Raw genomic sequence first — 12,163 nt, forward strand, 5'->3', positions numbered from 1 at the left:
GCTCATACGGGTAGAGACGGACCTGCACCTCCACCAGCTGGAGTTGCTGGTAAACCACATGACGGAGGAAGGAACACCCAGCAGGGGTCACTCTGCAGACAGACCCCAGCCCAGGGAGCGCTGCACAGCGCCACACTGAGGACCCTGCTGTCGACTCTCTATATTCATTTATTCATTTATTCATTTATTCATTTATTCATTTATTTATTATTTATTATTTATTTATTTATTTATTTATTATTTATTTATTATTTATTTATTATTTATTTATTATTTATTTATTATTTATTTATTATTTATTTATTTGTTTGTTTGGTTATTTGTTTGTTTATTTATTTATTTAATTATTTATTTATTTATTTATGTATTTATTTGTTTATTTATTTATGGTGGATGTTGTTGCTTCCTGTTTCCGAACTAAATATTTTGTAACAAAGTATGTTTTTTATATCTGATTTTACAGAATAAAAGTTTTTCTACTTCCAAAACCGACACCATGTTGTTCTTCTTACTTTATGTAAAGTAACTAGTTACTTTTCATGCAGTTTAACACTTTGAGTAACTCGAGCTGGTCTTCAGGGAGTCTTCACGGTAAATCAGAAGTGCTGACTCAGCTCCTCACTCAGACAGAATCTGACCGTGTTTCATTTCTCACACAATCAGAACAACCAGCGTGTCACTTCCTGTTTCTGTCTAAACGCACGCTCCCTGCTTCCTGCTCGCCGCTCTTCTCAGGAAACCTCAACCGAAGCAGTCAAGGGTTCAAACCGCCTCCTCAGCAAACACAGCAGGATCAATCGACCGCAGCTGATCAGCTGATCAGGAGGAACATCGACCGTTTCCAACACGTCTATTAAAACCAACACGTCTGTTCCACACGGTCCCTGTTGACACTGTGGCCAGAAGTCGATTCCCGTCATGGAGGCAACCTGAAGGCACGCTAGTGGACTCTGGCGGTTCAGGAAGATCTGGAGGACCTGGTTGGTCCAGGACTCGGGTCTGGGTCAGACTCAGGGTCAAGAATATCTGGACGTTACAGGGGACAACAATTATGGAGTTCTTTATGATCTGAACCACCGAGACCCAGACGATCTGAGAGGGAACCAAGATGGAGGGGGGGATGATGAAGTGAAGGATGATGAAGGGAGGGGTGATGAAGGGGGGATGATGAAGGGGGGATTATGAAGGGTGGGATGATGAAGGGAAGAATTATGAAGGGAGTGATGCTGAAGGGATGAATTATGAAGGGGGGGTGATGAAGGGATGGATGATGAAGGGTGGGATGATGAAGGGAGGGATGATGAAGGGAAGGGATGATGAAGGGATGAATGATGAAGGGAAGGATGATGAAGGGGGGATGATGAAGGGGGGATGGTTTATTTACTTAACTTGAACTATTCTGTTCATTCTGTGTGAAGCTGTTTCCTCCAGGGATCAATAAAATTTGCTGATTCAGATCTGTGTGTATCAGTGTGTATCAGTGTGTATTAGTGTGTATTAGTGTGTATCAGTTTGTATTAGTGTGTATCAGTGTGTATTAGTGTGTATTAGTGTGTATCAGTTTGTATTAGTGTGTATTAGTGTGTATCAGTTTGTATTAGTGTGTATTAGTGTGTATCATTGTGTATTAGTGTGTATTAGTGTGTATCAGTTTGTATTAGTGTGTATCAGTGTGTATTAGTGTGTATTAGTGTGTATCAGTTTGTATTAGTGTGTATTAGTGTGTATCATTGTGTATTAGTGTGTATCAGTGTGTATTAGTGTGTATCAGTTTGTATTAGTGTGTATTAGTGTGTATTAGTGCGTATTAGGGCGGTATTGTTAAGGTGGTAGAAGGGTCGATTCCCATCTCTGCCTGCCTACATGCTGAAGTGTCTTTGGGCAAGACACTGAACCCCAAACTGCTCCCATTGTAGTGACAGCGCGTTGCACGGCTGCAGCCTCCAGTGGTGTGTGAATGTGAGTGTGAATGGGTGAATGTGATGAGCTATGTAAAGCGCTTTGGGGCTGCTCTCAGCAAAAAGGCACTATATAAGTGAAGTCCATTTACCATTACAATTTATTAGTGTGTATCAGTGTGTATCAGTGTGCATCAGTGTGTATCAGTGTGTATCAGTGTGTATCAGTGTGTATCAATGTGTATCAGTGTGTGTCAGTGTGTATCAGTGTGTATCAGTATGTATCAATGTGTATCAGTGTGTATCAGTGTGTATCAGTGTGTATCAGTGTGCATCAGTGTGTATCAGTGTGTATCAGTGTGTATCAGTGTGTATCAATGTGTATCAGTGTGTGTCAGTGTGTATCAGTGTGTATCAGTATGTATCAGTGTTTATCAGTGTGCATCAGTGTGTATCAATGTGTATCAGTGTGTATCAATGTGTATCAGTGTGTATCAGTGTGCATCAGTGTGCATCAATGTGTATCAATGTGTATCAGTGTGTATCAATGTGTATCAGTGTGTATCAGTGTGTATCAATGTGTATCAGTGTGTATCAATGTGTATCAGTGTGTATCAGTGTGCATCAATGTGTATCAGTGTGTATCAGTGTGTATCAGTGTGTATCAATGTGTATCAGTGTGTATCAGTGTGTATCAGTGTGTATCAGTGTGTATCAATGTGTATCAGTGTGTATCAGTGTGTATCAGTGTGTATCAATGTGCATCAGTGTGTATCAGTGTGTATCAGTGTGTATCAGTGTGTATCAATGTGTATCAGTGTGTATCAGTGTGTATCAGTGTGTATCAATGTGTATCAGTGTGTATCAGTGTGTATCAATGTGTATCAGTGTGTATCAATGTGTATCAGTGTGTATCAGTGTGTATCAGTGTGCATCAATGTGTATCAGTGTGTATCAGTGTGTATCAGTGTGTATCAATGTGTATCAGTGTGTATCAGTGTGTATCAGTGTGTATCAGTGTGCATCAGTGTGTATCAGTGTGTATCAATGTGCATCAGTGTGTATCAGTGTGTATCAGTGTGTATCAGTGTGTATCAATGTGTATCAGTGTGTATCAGTGTGTATCAGTGTGTATCAATGTGTATCAGTGTGTATCAGTGTGTATCAGTGTGTATCAGTGTGTATCAATGTGTATCAGTGTGTATCAGTGTGTATCAGTATGTATCAGTGTGTATCAGTGTGTATCAGTATGTATCAGTGGGTATCAGTGTGTATCAGTGTGCATCAGTGTGTATCAGTGTATCAGTGTGTATCAGTGTGTATCAGTGTGCATCAGTGTGTATCAGTGTATCAGTATCATTTCAGTAAAACTTGAAAATTGACGACGACTCAGTTTCACTTGAGGATGAATGAAGGAGGGACGGGCCTCCTCTGGGTGGGGGGGGGGGGGGGGGGGGGGTGAGGAAGTTGAGGGGAAGACATACCTCGTCTGTGTGTGCGTGTGTGTGTGTGTGTTTGTGGTTGGGGGGTTGGGGGTTGGGGGTTGGGTGGGGCACTTGAAGGGGAAATTTCCAAACCTGGAAGGTTTTTGCTTTCAAGACATCAGAGTTTCAGTTTCTATCTTCAGGATGAAATTATTTAAGATGCGCCGATCTTCACAAGAACCACCAGAACCACTGGAACCACCAGACCCACTAGAACTGCTGGGACCACAAGAATCGCCACCACCTGGAACAGAACCAGAACCACTGGACCCACAAGACCTCCAGGACCTCCAGGACCTCCAGAACCTCCAGGACCTCCAGGACCTCCAGGACCTCCAGGACCTCCAGGACCTCCAGAACCTCCAGGACCTCCAGGACCTCCAGGACCTCCAGGACCTCCAGGACCTCCAGGACCTCCAGGACCTCCAGGACCTGCACACTGACGGTGAGTTCCTGCTCCTGCTTCAGCAGTAGAACAGGTTTTCCTGAACCTTCTTATCAGAACGTCACTTGTTGGACTTTGTTGGGGTTCAGGTGTCGCCTGGGTTTCTCATTTTACCCAGAATGCCATGGGTGGGGGGGGGGGGCGTGTCGGCCGGTGGAGGTCGTGAGACGGAGCAGTTTTAGGTTTTGTTTCTGATCTTCAGTGACTCACCGACACTTTCAGGACGTTTTATTAATAACTCGTCACGGTTTCCACTGACGACACTTCTCTTACTGCGCCTCGCCGTGCGCCTTCGCCTCGCCGTGCGCCTTCGCCTCGTCTCGCCTCGCCTCGCAATGCTCAGAGTTTCCACCTTGCGTGGCGTTCTGACCATGGAAAGGAAGCTGCTGGCGTTAATAAAGAGACCCGTTGTCATCGTGTCGTGGTACCAATCGTTGGTTCACGAAGTTTCTTCAGTCCGACGTCGCAGATCCACCCGGCAGGTCAGAGGTCAGCTTCGTTTCTTCTTGATTTGATTTACTGACGAACTCTGGTTAGGACGCTGCTCCGCTTCAGGATCCAGGTCACGTGACCTTCAGCTGGCGTCCAGCAGCATTTCAACGGCATTGAGACTTGTCATCTGGGCTGCCGCATTCAGACGCAGTGTTCAGACGCGTCTCTTGTTGGACGTTTACGACAGAAAACTAAAGTTTATTGTGGCTTCTGACAAACTGAATCGTGATGAAGTTGAGTTCTATCATGTTGTTTGATCCAGATTGGAGTTTTTGTTGTTACAGTTGGTTCATTAATATTCGTCAATGTCTGATCAATCGATGGTGTGTTGAACCGATCGATTCACTGAAACTTGAGCTCTTTTATTAATGGAACCGAGTAGAGTTTTGATTTTGTGGTTGAAGGTTTGACGTGTTTGAGGCAAAGACGGGTTTGTTATCAGTCCTCATGTAGCTCAGTGGGAATCCTGCTTCCTAGTCGGATGTTCCCAGTAGGATGTTCCCAGTAGGATGTTCCCAGTAGGATGTTCCCAGTAGGATGTTCCAAGGAGCAGCTTGGCTTTGGAGGAAGGAATCTAGCCCGGTCTCTGTAGACCAGGTCCAGGTGTCTGTGGACCAGGTCTTTGTGGTCTGGATCAGACTCTGACTGATGCTGACATGCTGCTTTGTGTTCCAGGTGTACCAAGACCAGGACCAGGACCAGAACCAGAACCAGAACCAGAACCAGAACCAGAACCAGAACCAGAACCTGAGCCAGAACCAGAACCAGAACCAGAACCAGAACCAGAATCAGAATCACAACCATGAGGGGCCCTGGAGTCCTCGTCCTCCTCCTGCAGCTCTGCAGTCTGCAGCTTCTTCTGGTTTCCGTGGCAACCAGGTGTAACCTTGGGACACACGTGATGGTCGATACGTATCGTCACCTAAGACAACTGGTAGGAAAGAATTACTCCACCCTTAACATCGCTCCACCCTTAATGTCGCTCCACTTTTAATGCCTTTTTATCTTTGACATCGCTACCCCCTTATCATCGCTCCAGCTTTAACATGGCTCCACCCTTAACATCGCTCCACCCTTAATGTCGCTCCACCTTTAATGCCTCTTCATCTTTGACATCGCTCCCCCCTTATCATCACTCCAGCTTTAACACGGCTCTACCCTTTTCATCGCTCCACCCTTATTATCGCTCCAGCTTTAACATAACTCCACCCTTAACATAGCTCCACCTTTAACACCGCGTCACCTTTAACATGACCCCACCCTTATCGCTCCACTGTTAACACTGCTCCACATCACGTTGCTGCCTGGTGTCAGTCAGCTACATCACATCATTAAACGGTGTCAGTCAGCTACGTCACGTCGCTGCTCCTGCGTGGAATCAGTCAGCTACGTCATGCTGCTGCGTGATGTTACAGTTCCATCTCTGTCCTGCAGGGGGAGCCGTTTCCTCTCCACTGTTGGCCCTACAACCAGAACGTCTCCTTTCCGGACGCCGTCTTACCCGCAGCACCGGCCAATCGCTCGCAGGTAAACCTCTCACCTCACGAGCCTCTTGGCCAATCACACGGCGGCAACGTCAACGTCTGCATAATGCTGGCTTCTGATTGGTTCTCTGCAGTGCCGCCAGGCAATGTGGGTCGTGTTTGAGTCCCTGCGGGAGGGGGAGATTGTCTTCATGGACAACGAGTTACCTGACGGAGTGGGCGGAGTCACCTGGGACGCAAACAAACTGGATGTTTTCCTGATGCTTCAGCACCGGCTGGTGGAGGAGGGGCAGTGTGTGAGTACTGATGTGAAACTGTTTGGGTCAAAGGTCACGGTTCGTTCTGTAGAAACTGCTGAGCGTTGAGGAGAAGCAGCTGATTGGTTGCCGTGTCTCTGCAGCTGTCGTCCGGAAACTCTTCAGGTGCTTTGTCTTCGTACTTCAGGAACGTGACGTCGGCCATCCAGCAACGGGTAAGCCCTCACACCTTTTCAGGGTGTCAGTGAGTGTGTGAACCAATCAGAGCTAAGGGGGCGTGTCTCTGTGTCTGATAGGATCCCTGCGGGTGGGAGGTCCTGCGAAGAGACCTGACCTGGGTCCTTAAGAAAAGCCTCCAGCTCCACCACCACTGTTTCAGATGAGGCTCTGAGGCCACGCCCACTGACCTGGAGGCCGCGTCCACTGACCTGGAGGCCGCGTCCACTGACCAATAGACCACGCCCACTGACGATGTTTACCATCATTATTAACGTACTGTTTTGATTTACTTAATTTATTTAATTTATTGCATTTATTTTATTTATTGCATTTATTGATTTATCTATTTTATTTATTTATCTATGTCAACTCATACTTTTGTATTGTGTACTTTATTTAATTTTTCTATTACTTGACAGAAACTTGAAAACGTAACTTTATTGTATCAAATGTTGTGGGTTTATTTTATTTTATTTATTAAAGCATCAATAAAAATCCCTGTTTGCATGAAAATGAGTCAAAATCTTCAAACAGTAAAGATTTCAGAAATTGTTCGGCAAAGAAGATAAACAATGTCATATAAATACTGAGGTGGAGAACATTGAGGTGGAGAACATTGAAGTGGAGAACACTGAGGTGGAGAACCAGGTGGATAACATTGAGGTTGAGTACCAGCCCTCTACAGATACAACCTGTGTCTCTTTACTGCCACCAAGTGTCCAAATAAAGCAACAACAAAGATCTAAACCATCTGAACCAGCTTCATGGGCGATTGATGATCATTTCTGATCATTACTGATCATTTCTGATCATTACTGATCATTTCTGATCATTACTGATCATTATTGATCAGTAATGATCATTATTGAAAGAAACGATTGGTGTGACTCATTGTGGCGTCAGGAGAATATCAGCATCTTGTGTTCAGGACTCCGATGAAAAAACACCAACAAAAATAAAAGCGTTTCAATTGTCACGTCTTGTTTACATTTTCACAATTTTTTTCTATTGAACCAAGAAAAGTTGTTTCAGTCTGGTGTGAAGCTTTAACATGAAGGTGGAAGCACACAACAACAACAACAATAATACTAATAATAATAAAAATAATAATAAGAAGAAGAAGAAACGTCTGTCCCGGCGTTGGGACAGAAATGTTGTCTCCAGACCGTCACACTTAGTCGTGGAAGGGAAATAGAAAACTTCAAAAATGATTGGTGGGTGAAGATTTAATTGTTTATTATGACATAAAGAGACAAACAGTTGAGACTCTGGGTTTTTCTGTTCACACTCGTGAATCCTCGGGTACACCAAACAAACAAGAGAACAAGAGCAAAACAATCGGACTGAACAGGAGATGGAATAATTATCATTGGTCTCTAATGAGACCGCATGAGATCAGTCCTCCAACCAGCAGGAGGCGCCGTAGCCTGGAAGTGCCACAGCCCCCCACAGGCTCCAAACAGCTGGGGGCGCTGCAGCCTCCCACCAGCTGGAGGCGCTGCAGCCTCCAACAGCCTCCCAACACATGAGTGAAGACAAACAAGTCAACATGGAGTATAAACTACATCTCAACACGCTTCTACTGGTCAGGTTGGGTGGAGTCCCTGAACGTATCACCACCTGAAACTACCTACAGAATGACCAGCGGGGGGGCTGGTCACTCCTCCGGAGGCGGGGTCTCACTCCTCGAGAGGCGGGGCCTCACTCCTCAGGGAGCGGGGCCTCTGCTGGTCACTCCACTGGGGCGGTGCATCACTCCTCGGGGGGCGGGGCCTCCAGAGCCTCCTGGGGGGTGGGGTCCACGTAGTCCTGGTTGAAGGTGACGGAGTCAGCACCCAGCTTGAACCTGTAGACGGCGAGCAGGGCCTGCAGCGCCTGTGAACGCAGCACAGAACCAGAACCACAACCAGAACCATGACGCTGTGGAGCTCCAGGTGAAAGAAACATCCACCAACTGAATGAACATCAGAGACGTTCTCCTGATCTTCCCCTGTTCTTCTCCTGATCTTCCCCTGATGTTCTTGTTCTTCTCCTGATCTTCCCCTGTTCTTCTCCTGATCTTCCCCTGATGTTCTTTCCAGATGTTCTCCTGTTCTGCTCCTGTTGTTCTCCTGATGTTCTCCCGTTCTTCTACCGATGTTTATCTGACATCACCAGAACATCTGGAGAACATCTCAGTGGAACACTGTAGGTTCCTGATTTGTTCTCCACTCAGATGCATTCTGATGCCAAATTATGAGTGTGTAACTAATTACTAATACTCAGATTACTGTGAGTAATCTAACGTCACTCCATGTGAACCATGAGGTTTTCAGTCATTATGATTTTATTTACTGTAAAGTAACTTTACTCCATTTGCTCAACAGCTGATAATCACATGTGATCAGGTGTTAAAATGTAACAGTACTTTTACGTTTGTTGTAACAGTATGGTGCCTGTAAATCCAGCAAAGCGCACGCTTCACAAACTGATCATTCATCACACGCTTTGTTTAATTTGTTAAGTTTAATTCCAACACGTGACATCATCACAGTGCCGTGATGACATCATCACAGACGCAACGAGGGGACTGCAACACAAACAAGTGAAAGAAGTTCTGGAATGTCCAGCATCTGAGGAGGGTAACAGCGTCACTCTGTTACCGTGGTAACAGGAAGGCACTTGGGAGGAGAGGCACTTGGTGTGGCCAATCAGAGGCCACTCACAAAGCTCTCTGATTGGCTGAGGGAGGCAGGTGAGGTCAGGCGAGAGGCGGGCTGAATAGTTTGTTGTATTCTTCCTCAAAGGAAACTCGCTTCAGACGCTCCAACGCCAGCAGAGCCAGAGCTCCCTACACACACACACACACACACACACACACACACACACACACACACACACACGACACAACAACAATACACAACAGAAGGACACCACGCGGACATTTTACAACACGTAACAATAAAGAAAATAAAGACGAGTTTCAAGTTTGTGAATTCTGTTCCACAGAAGTTGGGACGCTGTGAAACATCAAGTGTTTTTTAAAAACTGAAAACACAGAAAGATGATGAGTAAGACGACGTCACTCGTCACGACAGGCCTTCACACTGTTCCACCTCCACTGCTGTCATTTCAATGTGAAGGAGAGTCTGAACACACGTGACCTTTGACCTCAGTGACAGCGTGCAGGTACAAACCCAGGTGAAGATGGAGAAGAAGGAGAAGACGATGGCGGCTCGCGCAGCATCGGCGCCTTCATTCAGAGGATTGTCCTCCGGTTCAGACGCCTGCCACTGATTGGCCAGAAAACAGAAGCCCACGAACCAGAGCAGCGACCACACAGCTGCAACACACAGCACACCAGGGGTCACCAGGGGTCACCAGCGGTCACCAGGGGTCATCAACAGCAACACACGACCAACATGTGTCAAAGAAGTCACCACACACACATTAGCTAGTAGCTAATAGCTAACAGCTTATGCTAATCGATAACAGCTCACGTTAACAGCTAATAAGAGGAGGCGGGGCTCACCAGACACCACGATGTCGACCATGACGGCCCTCTTCCTGTCCTTCACGCCGCTGATCTGAGGGAAATAAACGTCGAGCGCCAGCAGGGCGGCGCTGCAGAGGAAGGCCAGCGTTGCCATGGTGATGGCGAAGCTGCAGGCGCTCTGGTTGCGGTTGAAGATGCAAAACTCCTCCACCTCCTCGGGCCGGTTGACGTAGCCCTCGTTAGCCACGCAGCCCAGGATGACGATGGAGAAGAGCTGCAAAAGTTAGCGTCACGTTAGCGTCACGTTAGCGTCACGTTAGCGTCATGTTAGCGTCACGTTAGCGTCACGTTAGCGTCACGTTAGCGTCACGTTAGCGTCACGCTACTTCCACCTGAGGAGATGGAACAGTTCACCCACTCTTTATTTCAACTCTGTAAAATCTCTGCAGCCAATCAGAGCTCTCATCTTCAGCCAGTCAGCGGTGAGATGAGTGGCAGTGAAATTTGATGCTGGTGTTAAAACTTTATGAAAGATTCTATTTTGGCAGAAACAATCGGAGACGTTTATCGTTAGACGTGAAAGGATTGTTTTGTTTTGATAGCGTTAAGCAGCCGTAACGTTTTCGTGATCATCTCCTGAATTGACCCAAAAAAGACCCGACTGATCCGACTGACTCGACTGACCCGACTGACCCAACTGACTCGTTGACACACAGAAACCTTCCAGATGGAACAAACGCTCCATGTTGCTGATGGAGGACGAGTCTCCGACGCGTCAGGACGAGAATCACTTCAGTTTGTGAATCTCAAAGAAAAACGATCAAATCAGAGGTAAAGTGATGAAACTTCACTGACGGGGACGTTGTGTGTTTTCTTGTTACATTTGTTCCTCCGTTGATGGAAACTCAACAAACAGCGTCTGAGATGGTGAGATTGCTCCAGTCAAACGTCCGGACCAATCAGAGAGGCCCGTCTCCCAGTCCCGTCCAATGGGAGCGCGGCAGAGCTGAACAGAGCCCATTGTTTGTGGAGTCTCAGGAATGTGAGCTGCAGTCTCATGACCGAGTCTCAGTCTCATGACCGAGTCCGTCCACACCAACCAAAACATTTCTGCTGGTTGTACTTAAAAAGCTTCCCATGATGCAGTACACCTGCCAGACCTACAGGTGGCGCTGTAATACACCAGAAACAGAGAAGAAGACACGGAATATGAAAGAAACTGAGAAATGGCGGAATCAACATATGGCTTATAAAAGCGATGAGCACCAGCAGCTTCTGCAGCTCCACCTGCAGCAGGTAATCCGCCATGTTGGTGTTATTCAGTGATGTCACAGAGGGGGAGGCGGGGTCATAGGTCGAGAGGCGGGGTCATGACATCACACTACAAAGCAGAGACGCCGTTTTCATATTCCTCCACTCCGGAACCCGTTTTTAAAAAAACAAAAATTTTCAGGCTCCTAAAACGCCGTGAGGACGATTGGACAGAAACCATGGTGACGAGAAACGGCGTCGCCATGGAGACGATTTGACAGTGGAGCCACTGTGTCGATGAACTGGAGATGGGGTGTTGATTATATATTGACTGTATAGTGATTATAAGGTGAAGCAACAGGTCTGCAGGTGGGTCACTGACACTCACCTGAGAGGAGCCACCTGGTGGGAGGAGCCACCCCCAGTGGGAGGAGCCACTCCCGGTGGGAGGGGCCACCCAGTGGGAGGAGCCACCCAGTGGGAGGAGCCAGGTGGAACCTCTCAGGGGCGCTCAGGAGATGATTGGTTGGTTGTGAACTCACCCAGCTGAGGATCCTCGCCACCGTCTGAGGCTGTCGGACGAAGGTCACGGGGTCAAAGGCTCCGCCTGCTTTACCAGCGCCGTAAGCCTGGAACCCGTCCATCTGGTCCAGACTGCTGCCGTCCCTGGACCCGCTCAGTCCTGTTCAGACCACCTTCCAGTCCTGTCAGAGTCTCCAGGTCTGTCTCACCTCACTGCATCTGGTCCGGTCCTGGTCCTGGTGTGTCCAGTCCTAGTCCTGGTCCTGGTCTGCCCAGTCCTGGTCCTGTCCAGTCCTGGTCTTGGTCTATCCCGTCCTGCTCAGTTTGGTCCTCTTGAGTCCACTTCGGTCTGGTTTGGCTCAGTTACTCATGATGTGTCTCTGTGTGTGAGTGTGTGTGTGTGTGTGTGTGTGTGAGCTCTGTAATCTGTGTTAATCCTTCTCATCCCTCCTGACTGAACTGAAGGTTTTGTCACCCTGAGCTTTGTCTCAGAGGTAGAGGACCGCCCCTCCCTTTCCACATACACCAATCACAGGCAGGCAGCATGTAAATCATGGTGACAAAGGTCCAATCAGAGTGAAGGAGGAGGGACTATACTGCCTGACAGACGGTGCTCAGGGAGAAACACCGTCTGTG

The 12,163-nt window shown here is 47.2% G+C and overlaps 1 protein-coding gene across 2 annotated transcripts; it reads right to left on the bottom strand.

The window, feature by feature from the left end:
* Positions 1-7,488: 7,488 nt before the first annotated feature.
* Positions 7,489-11,988, bottom strand: syngr1a (synaptogyrin 1a). 2 transcript variants are annotated; one of them, XM_080487297.1, is made up of 4 exons: positions 11,548-11,988; positions 9,791-10,028; positions 9,456-9,601; positions 7,489-8,154 (listed from the first exon to the last, which is right to left on the bottom strand). In XM_080487297.1, exons 1-4 carry the CDS (start codon positions 11,647-11,649, stop codon positions 8,032-8,034), a joined length of 609 nt encoding a protein of 202 aa, XP_080343423.1. In that variant the 5' UTR covers positions 11,650-11,988; the 3' UTR covers positions 7,489-8,031. The 2 variants fall into 2 exon arrangements, with proteins under 2 accessions (XP_080343423.1, XP_080343424.1); XM_080487298.1 differs by having other exon boundaries at positions 7,498-9,109.
* Between the last annotated feature and the right edge of the window lie 175 nt (positions 11,989-12,163).

This window comes from Lipophrys pholis (assembly GCF_963383615.2).
Source record: "Lipophrys pholis genome assembly, chromosome: 19".
Taxonomy (NCBI): domain Eukaryota; kingdom Metazoa; phylum Chordata; class Actinopteri; order Blenniiformes; family Blenniidae; genus Lipophrys; species Lipophrys pholis.